General features: G+C 48.4%; 2 protein-coding genes across 2 annotated transcripts; both read right to left on the bottom strand.

Annotated features, from left to right (window-relative positions):
• Positions 1-3996: 3996 nt before the first annotated feature.
• On the bottom strand, positions 3997-5982 carry UCRPA7_3533 (putative flavin-containing amine protein; the record flags this gene model as incomplete). The annotated part of the gene is made up of 4 exons (XM_007916063.1): positions 3997-4788; positions 4847-4885; positions 4971-5168; positions 5221-5982. 4 exons carry the CDS (start codon positions 5980-5982, stop codon positions 3997-3999), a joined length of 1791 nt encoding a protein of 596 aa, XP_007914254.1.
• Positions 5983-6930: 948 nt separating this feature from the next.
• On the bottom strand, positions 6931-8900 carry UCRPA7_3532 (putative permease of the major facilitator protein; the record flags this gene model as incomplete). The annotated part of the gene is made up of 6 exons (XM_007916085.1): positions 6931-7147; positions 7379-7583; positions 7654-7870; positions 8447-8486; positions 8538-8608; positions 8664-8900. The coding sequence occupies 6 exons, from the start codon at positions 8898-8900 to the stop codon at positions 6931-6933; spliced, it is 987 nt and encodes a 328-aa protein (XP_007914276.1).
• Between the last annotated feature and the right edge of the window lie 9021 nt (positions 8901-17921).

The following is a 17921-nucleotide window of genomic DNA, read 5'->3' as shown; positions in this document are numbered from 1 at the left end:
TTCGCTGAGGGTTTCCAATAGAGTAGAGAAGCTTTCCATCAGAATCCGTCACTGCTACATGAACTGCATGCCGGTTTTCAATAATCCCTCCGCGGTCGGTAACCACATAATTATCATCGATCAGCATTTTATTCGAATAAAGAAGCATATGAGAAAAGATTGGCATCATGCGAATGTGATAGAGTGCTTGACGTTAAAAACATCTGATAGAAAGCACATCATATCGTAACGTTACGATTGTGCGCATTTGCGGCCAGCACCTTAGTGCCGCTTGTCATGCACTGTTTAGTGTTTGCTCCGAGATAGGAGGACCTTTCCCAGATATATGAAGCAGCAACGAATCCAATTGGGGCACCCTTGACGGCCGCTTATCAACGCCTATCATGTGAGTCACATTGCTATCCTTCAAGAAATGATCACATTTGTGCTAGCGATCATGAAGCACACCAAATCCTTCGTATATTTTATTCAAACTGGACAAAATGTCTCATGTGTTTCCAATATTACTCAATGAAACACAGACCAAGGCGCCAGACTCTGTGTGCAACTATATAAGAGATGCAGTATCAGTGGGGTATATCATGCCAGACTGCTCCGTTGGTGGGTTTCCCATCAGAGGTGCTGCCAAAACTGGTTCAAACACAAGAGGTGGCGCACCTCCGCAGGCCTGAGATGAAGGGGCCATAACGGTAGAACAATCGGGGAACTGGGGTGCCTGCGGCATTTCGGGGGGAGCTGGTGGCGCTGGTGGTATGTCTTCCGGCGTGTACTTAACCTCAGGCTGTTGTATGGACTGAGGCTGCTCATTGGAGAGAGGTTGCTGCACGGCCTCAGGCTGCCCTGTGACAAGAGGCTGCTGCACAATATCAGGTTGCTCTATGACCTGAGTAGGTTGCTGTATAACTGGGGATTGTTCCATGGGCTGAGGCGGTTGAATGATCTGGGGTTGCTGAACAGTTTCGGGCGGGTATGATACCTCTGGCGGCTCCTGTACTTGAGTCTCAATAAATTGAGGTTCTAGTGGTGCCGGAGGCTCCTGAGCATTACATAAAGAAGGAGGATCTGCCCAAGAGAGGTCAGAGAAATCAGTGATTACTGCGTCCTGCCTGACGTATTGATTCAAACCGGAATTCTGCGAAGTCTCCACAAAGAGAATATTGTCAGTGTACTCAGTGTCCTGGACAGTGGTCGTTTCATTCACAAGAGTCTCATGTACTGTGACATTGACGTTATTGATCACCACAGGGGGCTCTTGTGATAAGGTGTCTTCTTGGGGGAGCTGCATTTGGTCAGGCGGCATCCCCAAAGTCTGGTCATATGAATAGGACATCTGATCAACATAGTAAGATGTTTGTTGTCCTGGGAGGAACTGATCTTGTCTCATCATGAACGCTCCTTGCTGAGGGAATGCTTCTTGTTGAATGAATGTCTGTTCCGTAGTGATGTAGGTAGGTTCGGATTCTGTTGCAAAATAAGTGGCTTGGTCGGTCGAAATCTCTGTCGTCTGTGTAACTTCAACCTCCTCGACCTCCTCGACCTCGTCTACTTGGAAGTAGCCAGGATCATAATCGCCGTCAAGCGCCCCAGTAACGGTCGCCGCTGCGCCAATCAAGTTGGCAGCGGCATACATATTCCTCCTCTTACCCAAGTTGCCGACCTTCTTTCCAGCAACCTTCAAGCCGATGCCTGTTAATTTCGCAGCCGCGACTCCGGCAGTGAGAAAACCGGATGGACTCATATCCGACGCCGCTGATAGCTTAGCAACATTATTTGCGACATTGGCCGCCATCACCATTTTTGAAGCAGCTTTTGTCGCTTTGTCTGGTCGCACCTGGTTATTGCTATTGATCCTGGCGACTGGGCCAGCAGTAGCAGCCACAGCAGCTGGCGTAGGAGGCCCACTTGGAGATGACTTCATGGACCTTGGTTTGGGCTGCTCGCCAGGCCTATCCCATGTTGACAACCGAAGAGCCTCGTTAACGTAAAAGAGGACCCCGTCGGGAGTCTTGTAAACCTTCCAGCCTTGAGGTATTTCGTTCTTCGGCTTAGTCCAGGATGAGGCATGAGTGTTTTGATTATAGAAATAAACCTTCCCCTCGGGAGTCTTCATCTGTTGCCATCCTGGCGGAATTCCTACATCTACGTCCATCTCATACACAACCCCAGTTAAGGGTTGAATATGTGTCCGGTATCCGGTCTCATTATAGGTATACCACAGCCGTCCAGAAGCATTCTTGCGAATCGTCCACTGTTGCGGCAAGATATAACCCACTCTTTCCTGGACACGAAGATCCGAATCTGTTGCCAAATATGAGGTGTCATGTGGGTGGGAGGAGGCTGCTGCTCCTGTAGTGTAGCACCATACACAAATATGTGTGGAAATTTCGGCGGTGCTGCATATCAGGCATGTGAAAACAGACAAGTTTTGAGGGATAGCTTGAAGTTGTCAACTAAGGGTTCATCGGACGAAGCATTGCCTTAAGCAAGGATGCGTAGTCGCTCGTTGAGGGTCTTACCTTGTTTACATGAAGCACACGCCCTGGAGTTGCCACCTGGTGTCCCAATCGCCTGCTGGGACTGATCTGGTGTTGAGAATGTCGTTAATGGTGTGCCAACGCTGGCGTTGCTCGACATACTCAACCGACGGTCGAAATCTGACGCACGAGATTGTACACTATGCGTAGTATTTAATCGCTGAAGCTGTGGCGCCATTGGACTAGGGGCGGCCATAGGCGCCGCTTGTCCCGGGTTGGCCATATTGATTCCTGTAGGACTCGGAAAATTCTGAACCATAGACGGCGCTGGGCTGCTCATTTGACCCGGGCGAGGGCCTACGGGACCTTGAGGGCCTGGTTGGGGCGACGGCGCAACGATGGATGCCCGAACTTGAGCGGCATGAGCCATCGGGGATTGAGTCAGACGAGGACCAGGGGTTTGGACCGGAGCCGGGACATATGCGGGTGTTTGCGGCGGTGGTACAGAATAAGCTGGGCCCTGGTATGTTGTTGAAGACGAAGGCCAGTGTGTTGAGGCTTGAGCACCGGGCTGCATCCCCAGAGTTTGACCAGATACTGGTGGCATAGGGGCAGCTGTGTAGTACGGACCTGCTTGATACGGAGCGGACTGTGGCGTCATCTGACCCGGCACAGAAGCCGGAGCGGTAGACATTTGGACACCCGGTGGTCCTGGGAAGACCGGTTGCTGAGGCGCTACATTACTGGGAGCTTGCCCGATTGACTTTCGGCCAACGGGTCGGCGCGAGATCGATGGCCCGTTCATGATTATGACTTAATCAAGCCAAACAAGACACGCAAATGTTGAAACATGCAACAAGAGGCGGCGACAAGAACAAATCTAGGCCAATTGTTAGCATACCCGAGGGAAAATGGGCATGCAAGTCACAGGTGTCAACACGAAGCTTGCTTGGCGGAGAACATGTAGGATAAGGTTAATATATTAGTCGGACTTAGTTGCAGGAGGCGGCCCAAGTCCAGGTCTCTCCTTTTGATCGGAGACAGCCCGCAAGGCATCTTTTTTCAGCTCCCAGATTCACCCCTGCTCAATGGCTTCCAGGGTCGTGTGTGAATGGTCGCTTTTCAGCCGCATTAGCAATCTAGACGTGGTTTTGGTGTCTGTGGCACTGCCACCCTCGCCTATTAATGGTCTCGAACACCAGACCGACAGACCGACAGCACACTAGCGAAAAGCCATCCCACAAGCGGCAGCGACTATCGCACTCTCTAGTGCATACCAATCATGCAAAGAAATTATTACGAGGCATCGTGCGTTACAAATCCCCCCCATTGATCGACAAATTCGCTTTATAGCTAGTCTATGGCGCGTTTCGCCAGGCAGAATGAGGAATGAGACCTTCGGTATTCGAGACTGCTCCAGGCAATGTGCTGTCTTTCGTCGTTCTCTACTGCACATAAATCTAGTCTCATCACGCCTTTTTGGTTGGATCCAGTGAACAGGAATCGTTGGAGACGCGCGCGTCTACAGGTTCGCCTTGATTGACTCCGGGCTCCCTCTTATTGCCTCGACTACCTCGGCCGCTCCCCTCTCCCCGCTCCGCACTGCTCCCTCCATGTAGCCCTTCCAGACAACGCTCGTCTCCGTCCCCACGAAATGCACGTTGCCATGCGGCTCTCGAATAGCATGGCCAACCGTACTAAGTACCCCAGGTGGCGTTACCGGACAGGGGCACCCCTTACTCCATTCTTCCTTTGCCCACTCCTGCTCAAACACTTCGACCGGAGCGTATACTAGGTCTCGGTCAACGTCAGAGTACATCTGTGCGACTTGTTCCAACACCTCGGCGCGCCGCTGGGCAGGCGGCAGCTGGGACCAGGTGCGGCCGACGTTGGCAAGGACAAAGCATGTCAATGCATACACTCCGGCTTCCGGATCAGACGTATCGCGAATCAGGGTGACCGGGCCTGCTCCATTGGCAGTCTTTCCGTCGGCGGTGGTGTTGAAGGAGTGTGCGAGACCTGCCAGGCCTGCCTTCGTCCACCAGGGTGAGGAGTAAACCAGAATGACCTTGGTAAAGTAGCCAAGGCGGGTAGCTGAGGAGAGAGCCAGCTTAGCGCCCGAGAGAGGCGGGCTGAAGGAGATATCGCGGTAGAGAGGCGTTGGGATGGATACGACAACCTTCTTCGCTCGTAATGTGAGGTTGCTCGCTGTTGTAACCGTGCATGCCTTACCAGTTTGCCGTATACTGGAGACCGGAGTGGACAGGAGGACCGAACCCGGTGTGAGTAGACCGGCCAGGCCTTCTGAGTAAGGCTGAGAGCCTGCTGTTGTCAGTATACTCCTAAATGTAAGGGACAACGGTGCATCTTACCAGTCTTGCTGCGGAGATGCTGTCCACCATCTTTACCATCTGATCTCATTTGCTTGAAACCTCCGCCACTTTTGCAATAGTGAAGGAAGTAAAGCGCGCTGATTTCCGTCCCATCAATTCCTACCATAGCTCTTACCCAGAGATTCGCGTATTCTACAGTCTTAGGAGAAGCCCCGGACCGCTTTGCAAACTCGTCAAATGTCATGGAGTCATAGTATTTCCCCTCTCCAAGCCAAGGTTTCTCGATGTCGATAGTTTGACACCTTTCCTCCACCACTTCCCTGAATTTGTCAAAACTTTCCAGCTCCTCTTTACTCTCAAACTGCAAGGGATCAGCATTGTACCAGTACAAGGCAACGCTGTGATCAACATACCGGAGGAAGCTCCCCGAATGGAAAGCGTCCATGATCTTGAAGCACACAGTCTCCCTCAATAGTCTGGACAGTATACTCCATTCCAAATCTCTGACCAAGAGCCCACATCTTGCTCTGATTTGTGTCGTTGATCCAGGCGCCTCCAAGATCAATGGCACCTTTGCCATTCGCTGTGGGAACAGTCCATGTCTTGCCGCCCACTCGATCGCGAGCTTCCAATACTATAGTCTTCAATCCCGCCTTCTGGAGGTCATGTGCTGCCTGCAAGCCACTCAAACCCGCGCCAACAACGACGACATCAAATTCATCAACTCTACCCGAGACAGGAGTTGGGATCGGGGCCGCGAGCGCCGGATCTCTCACGGCAGCAATGGCCTCAATCTCGAAAAGGAATTTGGGGTTTGCCAGCTTCGGGACTGGTACGAGAGCGGTTGCTGGACGATGGCCCTCTAACCATTCAAAAATGATAGCTGCATGAGGTCGATTATTGGGATCATAGTTGACAATGTAGTAGGTTAACTTCAGGACATCCTTGACGGTGGCACCTGAAGCCTCGAGACAATGTTTTAGATTGACGAGACTCTGCTTGATTTGTTCGACGTAAGAGTCCGAGATGTTTCCGTCTTGAGTTTGGCCGACCATGCCCGAGGTGAAGACAACCTTGGCGGGGCCTTCAGTGTGGCCGACATGGGCGAAGGGTCCTGTGCTAGCAATGGCCGGGGGTTTGAGTGTCTTGATCGCGGATTTATTAGCGGCAGCCATGTTGACGTATGCTTCCAACAGAATCTCGGAGATGCTCAAGCCACAAATAATTGAGCATGGACATGGAGAAGCTGGACAGTCTTTAAAAGAAGGAGAGGAAATTGCTAATAGTGGCAGTATAGAGTCAAACTACCGAAGACTTTACCTTTACCAGATTTCATGGCACCATCTTTTTCACATGATCCGATACTTTCCAAGTTCGACCTGGTCTCTCTCGTTCCCGCGGCCTAGGTAAGATCGGACAATGTTGTGAAAGCGGTGGCGGTAGATCACTGATTGCAACTCGGCGATTTGGTGTTTCGGCATTTCGGCCAAATGCTCTGCTTTTCTTATCTCAAGGTGGGGATCACAATTGACAGGCACCCGAGCACAGCCCTCATACACCAGATTGACTTACTTCACAGTTTGTTCCAGACTTTCCTTATACCCGAATTTAACTACTCTGTTACGGAATTTGAGAATCTTTGCGATCTCCTAGCCATGGGGCGCACCGGCTTCGATCGAGGACGAGACCATGCCATATCATGCATATAGAACTAGAACCCAACAGAGGCCTACCCGATAGGATAGAGGTAGTTTTTCTGATTTGATGTTGTAACACAACTGACAATCAAGTAGTTCTCGGGAAGACTAAGGAGCCGTGTCTATTATCCTTTTGCGTGAGACTTGATACAATCTTATTATTGAAATTAACATAGATTTCTTCAAAGATGTTGCTCACATACTTCGCCCATCACTGTGGCCACTATATAGATAGCAGGGCATACGTGTCTTGTAGAGTTAAATATATTTAGATATAGAGTTGTACATTTGGCTAAGCTACAACCTCAGCTGCATCTTACAGTGATCAAATTATGGATCACTACAATGTATCAACCCAATTTATGGCCTATTCTCACTCGATTCAGGCCTCTCGACGTGGTGAAGATTGTCCTTATAGATCTACAACTAATAGATATACCGAAACTTGGTACCAGATGCTGCGCCATTCTCCCCTCCACGGGCTGCGTCTTTTTCATCCAACTTCTTGTTCTCGCGCTTGAGGATGGTGCGGAAGACGAGTGTGAGGGCGATTGCACAAACTAGAGCGATACCTTCAACTGTACATGCCATCCAGTAGCGAGGTGCCTGGTTGTTGGGATAGATATAGCTGGCAATGATATTCCTATTCATGTTAGTTGAATGAACTTTTGGCAAATGAAATTATTTTCTTACCCAAGCTGTGAAAGCATGTTTACTAAAGCAATGGCAGCGGCGCGCTTTGGTGCTGGCCGAGGAATGCAATTTTGGATCCTATTATCGAGATGGTCAGCCAGTCTGTGACAACGAAGCCTTTTAAACCACATAATTCTCGGGGCTTCCTTACCATGCGAGGTTGCAGTCAAAGGCAACATACACAAAACAAGTGACGAGAAACAGCGAGAAATAACGAGCGCCCGTATTAAGCGTGCTCGCCAGAATGATCAAGCCAACCAAGGTAACCGACAGTGTGCCAATCATGTGCCACGTTCTTTCCTGTTTCTTGTCTGCATGATGGCATCCGTACACAGAGGTCGCAAATCCGAGAAGATACGGAGGCGCGATGAGGGCATATGTAATCTCTGCATTATCATGCCTCATATTAGCATTGCTCGTACAAATATTCAGCACGAGAATAGGTAGTAAACTTACTGCGTGAAAACCCCAGGGTTCCAACAACAGTTGGATAGAACACAACAATACCAGCACCCACGGTGAGGAAAATATGATTCCATACCAAGATCCAAGTCTTGTAGTCTTTGACCGCCAGAAGAAAGCCTTGCCACATGCTCACAGCGTCCGTCTCGGCGTCGTCTGCTTCACCAACATCCTCAATTAGACGCCAAATTGCGACGGTGCGCTCTTCTCCCTTGATCCAACGAGTATTATGCGGATAATTGGGCAACAAAAAGAAGCTGACTAATGCGACGCCAACAGTCATGGCTGCCTCAATTATAAAAAGCCATCTCCAAGATTCAAGTCCACGGACGCCATCCATATCACTGGTGACTCCCAATGCAATCAAGCTGCCAAATGCTGACAAATGTCTCAATACCAGCAGCACTTCAAAGGATAAGAGAGCTTACAGTTGCTAAGCATATTTCCACCGAAAAGAATTGCACAACGCATGGCCATTTCCTTGCGCGTGTACCACGACGAGAGTAGAAAGATCGCCCCAGGAAAGAACGGTGCCTCGACAATACCAAGTATGAATCGAATAGCGACCAAGCCATGGTAGTTTTGCACTGCAGCAGTACAACCGGAAACGATACCCCAGACGACCATCCAAAATGGCTTTGTCGAATTAGCTGGTAGTTCGTATTGAAATATGGTGAACTTACGAGATATAACGAAGGCTTTGACTTCGATAGCATTAAATTGGACGGGACTTGAAACTACCAGGCTGTCAACAATGTATCATTTAACAGCACGAACGCATCCTTACCAGACAGTATCCAACATAGAGAATTGAAAGACAGGTTGCACTTGTCAAGAGTCAGTTGAAATCTAGCTCCAATGAGCAAGCAATCACTCACAACTCAGTTCCTTTGAGCTTAAGATCCTTCTCGATGTTGACTATCTTTGCGAAACCCAGAGCGTTCCGATCCTGGAAACGAACTTCTGTGAGCGTAAATCCACAGAAGCTTTTTCTGTTGCCATACCAGGTAGTTGAGAATATAGAATATCAGCAGAAGCGGAAACATGAAGAAGTCAAGCTTCAGCTTCAATTTCTTTTCTATCTCGACACGTCGCTCAGGAGAGATCTGTGCAATTGCGAGCGCCAAGTCAGGATCGACGTTCCGTGGCAGGGAGACCAGAGCGATGCTGGCAACGCTGAGGTCTTCTTGCTCTCTGGCAGCCGATGACTTGGAGTCCATCTGTACGGAAGAGTCCATCATGTGCTTAGACGTTATTGTAAAGACTTCGTGATGTTTGGAAGAAGGGCAATGGAGAGTGCAACGTCGGTCGAGGTCGGCATTGCTGTCCATCGCGGATCATATACACGCACGACTCCCCTTCTCCCTAAGGCTATTTGATTACGGGATTACGGCAAGACAGAAACATCAAGACCAGCTTATCTGGAATCGAATTACAGAAAACGCTAATTAGGCTTATCTGGTGACCCCGAATTAAGGTCGTGCCTACGCTAGTCATGTTAACGTTGTTTATAGCGGCGGGGAAGAGGCGCTACTCGGCGTTTCGGCCATTCGCCCCAAAATGACGGATTTCAAAGAGGCAGTTTCCGAAGTAAGATAAGAAAAGAAATCCCAGGGCCCAAGCATTGAGGGATTCCACAAGTATCTTGCCTGTACTTTAAATTAAGCTACCATTCATTCTGGTTCATTATGTCCGACGCTTTAGCCCTCCTCAATCCGTCAAGCGTGGCGCCCAGCGGTCCATTCTCTCACGGTCTAGTCATACCTGCTGGACATGACATTATAGTCACAGCCGGCCAGATTGGAACTATTGGTTCGGATGGTGTGATATCAGAAAGTTATGAAGAGCAGGTCTCGGCAGCCGTCAAGAACCTTGGAGATGTACTAGCTGAGGCGGGGGCCACACCGAAGGACATCATTAAATTGACATACTACATTGTGGACTATGGTATGCTGTCAGAAAAGCTGGATCCTGTTTTTAGCTAATGCCATTCATAGATGTTTCCATTCGTCCTGTACATATCAATGCCCTGTTGAAGTTTCTTGATGGCCACCGGCCCGGTACTGCACTGATAGGAGTTGCGAAGCTTGGCAACCCAAAGTTGAAGTTTGAAATCGAGGCCATCGCAGCTGTAAAAAAGGCAGCAGTCTCAACCACCGTTACGGAATTGGCATAGATAGAATGAACCAGATTAGACAGTAACCAGAACTTTGAAGGCCAACATACGTTGTAACCGTGAATTGTCTATTGTGGTTCCTCGTTTAGGTTGAAACGCGACGGAGTTCTAGATATCAGGACGGCCAGTCAAATCTAAATTGACCGAAGTTGTCTTCCAGATGTATGCTTGCAAGAGGGTCGCTCCAGTAAACTGACTGCCATTCATTGAGACTGTTGTGCCAGCGGTTCTGCTCTACGTGCATATTCACCGTCGTCGGGTCTGCATATTGTTGTAAGCGAACCCAGTCCATCTCTTGTGCGTCAGGATGACCTTGGCTCAGCATAGACGTCATTCCTTGAGTTGCGCTATTTGAAATAGCACCTAGAGAGGATACCGTCGCTGCTGGAGAATCCCACTCCGGAGCCAAATGATCAGTTCTTGGCGTAGAACGTTCTGGGTGGGTGACTTCCTTTTGAGACTTCTCAATTGAGTTGGATTGAAAAAGTCGTAGGATTGAAGTTGCGTACAGCCAATGTTTCGTCAATTTATGTAATGACAGAAGACCGGCGTCGTATTTTTCTTTTATTCGGAAGGCAAGAATCGGGTTGCGGCATTTCAATTGACCCCTAATTTCTAAGATGGCTGTAAACAGCGTGCTCGGTGCCCAGAACCAGCAGAAGCGAAGGGCTGAATGCTGATCAAGCTGGTCAAAAATGCGGATAATATTCGATGCAGCACCGGCACAAATGTCCTCATCATTGGCAGCCAAGTGAGAGGTTGAATCCATTCCGGACTCATCCAGTCGCCGGTGGAACTGGACCAAAACTGTGTTGTATGTCAGATGCATTAGCGACGGCCAGTGGTCCCATTCTCCAGCCGTGTGTCTCGCATGTTCCTGGAAATCCGGAGGAAGTGCAACAAGCCACTCCGCTAGTGCAGCATCAACGATCTCAAGGACATCGCCTCTTTTTGCTCCATACTTTCGTGCTCTCACAGAGAAGTGTCTTCGGACTAGATCTGAAATAATTGCGCAGAGTTTGGTATGATGTATCACAAAATTTGCTGCCCTGCTATTTACGGATGCGTCAAAATCATCCAATGACAGAGGGGGCACATCACAATCATCAAGATTACTATGAGGGTCAGAAGATCTCCATAGTCGGCAAGTGTTGCTTGACTCACATGGACTGGGGTCTCCCGTAGCACAAAGATACTAGACAATCCAGTTGCACTAAACACCACCAGATCATCCTCCAAATTCTCTGGTCATTCTGAGGCATTCTTGAAGGTCGGACATCGCGGTGCACTAAATGATATGCTGTCAGCGTATCAGAGTCAACTGACTTGAACAGAATAATTCTCACTCCCGAGACCAATAGCAGTCTTTGCAGCAATGCCAATCCACCACCAAGCATTCGCGCAGATATCATCACCTCCGTCAGAGAACCATGTAAGAAGCATAGCCGCCTGAACAACAAGCATCCTATCTTCTTCATATCTGCCGTCTAGCAGAGCTTTGGCTCGTCTGAAGAAGGCAACCTTCAGATCCTGAATATTTTGAAAGCTCTTAGTGGCATGACTTGCTGCTAAACAGACGGCTTGCAGAAGCAGAATTGGTGGAGAGGACGAAGGGTCGTGATAAGCACTGAGAAACCCCTCCCTCTCAATGATAGGAAAGCCAGGGTGAATATATTGGAAATAATCGGCAACCAAGACGTCCGCGACATGTTTAGGAGGAAGCACAAATGCATCTTTCGCAATCAAATTGGGTGTTGCAAGCGTGTGAGAGTTTCGAAACACGCGAGGAACGTAGACATTCGAACAGGGATAATGATATACGTGCTGATTGACCGCCCTTTGCCGAGTGAGATAATTTAGATTTGACAGCTCGCTTCCAACGTAGGTGGACCTAGCCCTGATCGGGTTGTGCTTGAGATCCTGGCTGAAAAACTCAACTAGATGCTCCTTGGCAAGTTCGCACTCGCCGGCATACTCTCCAGGAGTAAGACTGGAGTCATTTCCTACTGCGGAGCTTGACTCGGGCGCCTGAGGAGTTGCTGCCGGCCCTTGAGTATTATCGTGGTGAGAGTCCAATGCTTCACTCTGATCGTTGCTCTTAGGTCGTGAAGTCCTCCGGTGAGGCGTCGCCCTTTTCCTTTTCTGTCGTTCGGCGATAATGCACTCAACCTGTGCAGATCTACAATTACTGCACGGAAAACCGTTTGCGGCAGCATCACACTTCACTTTTCTGGCATGACAGTCCATGCAGGCCCTTTCTGGAGAGCCATCAATGCGCGCTCTGCAGCCGGTGTAACATAGGATAACACTCACTGATTGGCCGCACACGATACGTTTCACGCGTCGAACTCATTTTGTATGGTTCTGGCGGCGTTTCGGGCTAGAATAAAACGATAACAGATTGTTTTGCAACCTTGAAACGAAGACTGGTCGAAATTTGCTGCTCGGTCTGGCAATTGAATCACCAAGCCGGGTTGGAATGGAGATTTTATGTGGACTGGCCGAAATGCCGAAGCGCCGGAGTCGGCCGTCTCATTATCTCACTCTGTATCAGCACGGCAGCGCCACTAACCTTACCAGCTAGTCAGCGCAGGGTTCTTAGGCCGAGACACCAAAAAGACCGCAGCTCATTATTCATGAAGGTATCTGTGATGCAATCGCAAGCATCTACAGAGGGTGGTACGCAATAAAGTCCTGGTGGCCAGCCTTGCAAGATTCCGAGTGATAGTATGATCGAGAGCTCTTGTGGACAGTACAAGATGGAAACTGACAACAATAAGTGGGCACCTATCGCGGAGGTAAGTATCAAATACTTCTGTTCAAGAGCCAGCCTACATACTGACAAGATAGAGCGCGCAAACAAGACTGAATGCCAAAATTCCAGTCGAATGGCGCTTGGAAAAGGGGTTCCTTAAACCGGAGCAGCGCGATGTTTCAGGAGTTCCAGCAGCCAGTGGCATTCTCTCACAGGAAGAAGTCGATATCACCATCAAGGACGCAACTACTATTCTTGAAAAGATCCATGCGGGCGTATGGAGTGCTGAGAAGGTCTGCCTTGCGTTCTGCAAACGAGCAGCCATTGCTCAACAACTGGTGAGTAGCTTCTTGATCCTAAGCCTTGTCATGGGTGCTTATACAACTTAGGTCAACTGCTTGACAGAGATCTGCTTTGACGAAGCACTCGAAGCGGCAAGAGAACTTGACAAGGAATTCAAAGCCACACGCAAGCTGAAAGGGCCTTTACATGGTCTGCCGGTCAGTATCAAGGACCACGTTAATGTTGCCGGATTGCGCTCCACCCTTGGATACTGCTGTTGGGCAGACAACATTCCGTCGGAAGATGCGGTACTTGTCAAGGCACTCAAACGCGCTGGTGCTATTATCTTTGTCAAAACCACTATGCCCGTAACAGGCATGGCCATTGAAACGGTCAGCCAGCTTTGGGGCCGTACATTGAATGGGTTCAATCGATCCCTTGTATCAGGGGGTAGCTCTGGGGGTGAAGGAGCACTCGTAGGTCTCTATGGGTCTCCTATGGGTATTGGAACCGACATAGGAGGTTCCATTCGAGTTCCTTGCGCATTCAATGGGCTCTACGGAATTCGGCCATCAACGCGCCGGCTTAGCTACGAAGGCATAACGTCCAATGTCAGTGGCTCAAGGGCAATTGCCGCTGCCATTGGGCCAATGTGTCACTCAGTACGTGATGTTGAATTAATTTGCAAAGTGGTGACAGATGCACAGCCCTGGCTGGAAGATATCGGCGTCGTTCCGATCAACTGGCAGCCAAGACCGTCCATTTCTGGGAGGTTAAGCATTGGGATCTTGCGCTTTGATGGGGTAGTGATGCCACATCCACCAGTTCTCAGAGGGCTAGATGAGGCGGCTCACAAGTTAAGAGTCGCAGGACATGAAGTCATCGAGTTTGTCCCGTATCAACATCAACGAGCCTGGGATATAGCCGTATGTAGTGCCTTCCCTATTCCCTAGAGCTACTGACAGCAATAATTTAGTATCCACTTTACTATGCGACAGGGGGTAAAGAAATGCAGGCCCTTTTAAACAAGACCAATGAGCCATGGCCACCTGCCGCTGCCAAATTGAGTGCAAATCCATCCATCCGAGAACTGTCTGCAAGTCAGCTATACAAGGTCGGTCGCCAACAGTTACTAAAGCTTTGCAAAAACTGACAACTACTCCAGCTACATACTGCTCAAGATGAATACAAGAAAGAATATCTCAAGCACTGGAACGCGACAGCGAGTTTAACAGCATCCAAAAAGCCAATAGATGCATTATTGTGCCCAATAAACCCTTGCGCAAGCTACCCACACGACTTCCTAAGGTATTTTTTCACAAATCCACGTTAGAAGCTCAGTCGCTTACGGGATACGGATGGCAGCTGGTGGGGTTATGCAACACAGTGGAATCTACTTGACTACCCTGGAACTATCATTCCTGTTGGGTTCGTGGACAAAACACACGATCTGAAGGACAATACCTACCAACCGATCAATGATCTAGACAAGGAAAACTACGATATCTGTAAGCCTCGGTCTGTCTTCGTTGGAATTTCCATCAAAGTTAACGTTACATCTAGATGATCCCTCGATTTGGCACAATGCTCCTATCTCTGTCCAATTGGTTGGTAAACAATTTGAAGATGAGCGCTTGCTTGCTGTGAGTGCAATCGTCGACGGAGTTGTGAATGGCAGATAGATCATTGAGGCCGTTCGATGAGAAGGAGTATCATCGTATGACTATTTCTCATTAGAAAGGCGCCATCGTGTCAAGTCAATGCAATCAAAATAACGATTTTGTTCCTAAAGATGTATCGTGATTATATACTGATATTCGATATATCAATGCATGCAATACGGCAGAAGATAGATTGCACGGATACATTCTGGCCTCAATCCGTATCTTTCCAGAGATGTGAAATATATGACTTACGCCATACTTAACCCATTACTCGTCAGAAATATAAGAAAGAAGCTACTAGTAAATCTTTAGGACATTACATCAATATTCATGTAATTTAACAAAGCACATCCACGAGGCAAAGTTAGTAAGTACTAATCAGCCCTGTATTGCTCGGCATAGGTGATTATAGTCACTGGTATCTCTCCGGCAACTCCCTGCCTAACGATGATTCAGTCCATATGGAAGGGAGATGTGGATCCGCCACTCACCGAAACGCCGACATGACCGAGGCCGCCTGTCATTCCACATGGCATGATCTGCTCATCCGCGAGGAATATATCTCTTTAGCAAGCTTGCACAAATTCAGCTTGTTTTTGCATCTGCAAGCTAGACTTTTGTGTTTTTCTTTACTAGCACTACTTCACATCTACGTAGTCACAATACACGGGCAAATAGATTCACTTCGGACGATCATTCAGGTTCTGAGCTACTCACCAGCTCTCGCAAAGATTTTGGGCCTTTCCCATGTATTGATCTTCAAAATGCTAGACATAGAAGACTTCATTGAGGAGCGTGGGGGTAATCCCGATAAGATAAGGGAATCTCAACGACGTCGTGGTGAATCTATCGAGCTTGTCGATAGAATCATCGATATGTGGCACGCAAATCGCAAAGGTATATATACAAGGCCAGAGAGTAGGCTTGCTACTGGGAAATCCATACTCACTGTAACTTAGCTCAATATTATATCGATCAAATAGGCAGCCAGATCAACCATATTCAGAAAGAGATTGGAGGGAGGAAAAAGACAGGAGCTGCGTATGGTCTAACCGAGTTATTACAAAACAAGGATGCCCTACAGAAGCAGAAAAATAAGCAAGAGGAAGCTGTCATGGCTGAGCAGATCGAATTGCGAAACACAGTTCGCCTAATCGGCAACTATGTCGATAACTCTGTACCTATCAGCCAAACAGAGGATGACAATGTGATAATACGGGCGTGGGAACCAGAGGGATTTCACGAATCCAAGAAGTTATCCCATCATGAAGTTCTCCTACGACTTGATGGCTACGATCCTGTCAGAGGTGTCAAGCTGGCTGGACATCGAGGCTACTGCTTGACGGGCTATGGCATGCTTCTGTACGAGATCACTACTACGAACTTCGTGAGTATCTCGATGCTAATAGACACAGGAACATGGCATTGATCAACTATGGACTGGAGTTTCTCTTCAACAAGGGTCTGTTTAGGGTCAATTTAATTTCATTTCAACCGACTGACATAACACCAATCAATAGGCTACACACCAAATCAACCACCATTCTTGCTCGATCCTGATCAGATGGCGAAGACCGCTCAGTTGTCACAGTTCGATGAAGAGCTATATCATGTCTCCGAGGACTCAGTTGGTACAGGCGAACGATACCTCATTGCCACCAGCGAACAGCCCTTATCATGTCTTCACTCCAAAGAGTGGCTTCTTTCCAGTCAACTGCCAATCAAGTACTGTGGTTACAGTACATGCTTTCGAAAAGAAGCTGGAAGTCATGGGAGAGACACTTGGGGCGTCTTTCGAGTTCACCAATTTGAAAAAGTCGAGCAATTTGTCATATGTAAGCCTCAAGACAGCTGGAAGCACTTTGATGAGATGATTGGGATTTCAGAGGACTTCTATAAGTCTCTTGGGCTTTCATACCGGATTGTCAGTATTGTTTCTGGAGCTCTAAACAATGCTGGTGCGAAGAAGCTTGATTTAGAAGCGTACTTTCCTTTTCAACAAGAATTCAAGGAGCTTGTCTCATGTACCAATTGTACCGACTATCAGACACGAGAGTTAGAAATCCGATATGGAACGAAAAAGGGTAATACAAGGAAAGAATATGTTCATGCACTCAATTGTGTTAGTTAACCCACCCTTTCTGTCTTCGATCTTCATCGCTCACATTTTTAGACCCTGTGCGCTACTGAGCGAGCAATGTGCTGCATACTGGAAAATTATCAGACGAATGATGGCCTTATTGTGCCGAAAGTCCTTCGTAAATTTATTCCAGGCCAGCCGGAGTTCTTGCCATTCACCAAAGAGCTTTGAAGATTCTGAGGGAATGTGTGCCTAAAAGTAATGGGGCAAATGAAATGGTCTCCTGAGATCATGTTTCGTGATAGCGCGATGAGGGCTGATGGAAGGCAATGATAGCAAATTGTATTTGTCTATCATATACGATGGTTGTCCTATTTTCCTTGACGAGTGCAGAATGATGCATCATCTGGCGTCACACGATGAGCCAGGCTCGACAGGTCCCAAAGTCTGCAGAGAGAACACATATCAAAACAACATGAGAAGCAAGGTATTCGAAGAAACAGCTGCAAATAGTTAAGTTATCTAAAACTGATGGTCTTGCCGGTCCATTGAGAATAACAACAAGGTTTGCTGCTCCAAAACTATGCCTTTCATTGACAGATATCGGCATCTGGTCCCGGGCAGACAGGAGAATTAAAGCAAACCAACACGAACCAAAACCTACATATCATATTATTGCCTTGCTACCTGATGACATGCACGTCAAAACACCCTTAGAAACCTATCCCATCCAGTTCCAGCAAGTGTTCCTAGAAAATGACAGCAAAAGCACCAGCTACTAGTGTAAGTGAACTCAGGTACGCCGTAAACTTATCTGCACCAGCTACAACGACACTAGCAGTCGGGCCGGTTGGAATGACCGGCGCGATGCTGGCGGGCGGTGCCTCCACGAACGTCACCCCGCCCGAGCAATGATCACATGGCTGATGATGGCAAACGACGACACTATCGTTTCCAGTAGTGCCACTGTAGGGCACACAAGTGTACACAGTCTGGCCAGCACAGCCGCCGCCGGTGCAGTTGGCTGGTACATAGCTCCAACCACCACGGCAACTGCAAGGCTCAATAACGAAGATGATTGCACCGATAGCGGGAGCATGTGGGCAAACCTCGAAAATATAGCCTGCAGGGTTGCAGTAGCCACTTGTGCAGACCGTTGAAATAGCAGTCGAGGTGGCTGTCACCACAGACGTCACAAGAGCTGTCGTAATGCTAATCAGAGCGGGATCCGTAACGGTAGGATTAGCTGCCGCCATCGAAACCAAGGTCGATGTTCTAATTTGAGTTGTAGTCAAGGTATTTGAA

Source organism: Phaeoacremonium minimum (genome assembly GCF_000392275.1).
Source record: "Phaeoacremonium minimum UCRPA7 unplaced genomic scaffold PA7_03_scaffold_288, whole genome shotgun sequence".
Lineage (NCBI taxonomy): Eukaryota > Fungi > Ascomycota > Sordariomycetes > Togniniales > Togniniaceae > Phaeoacremonium > Phaeoacremonium minimum.
This window is presented reverse-complemented; position numbering and strand designations above follow the sequence as displayed.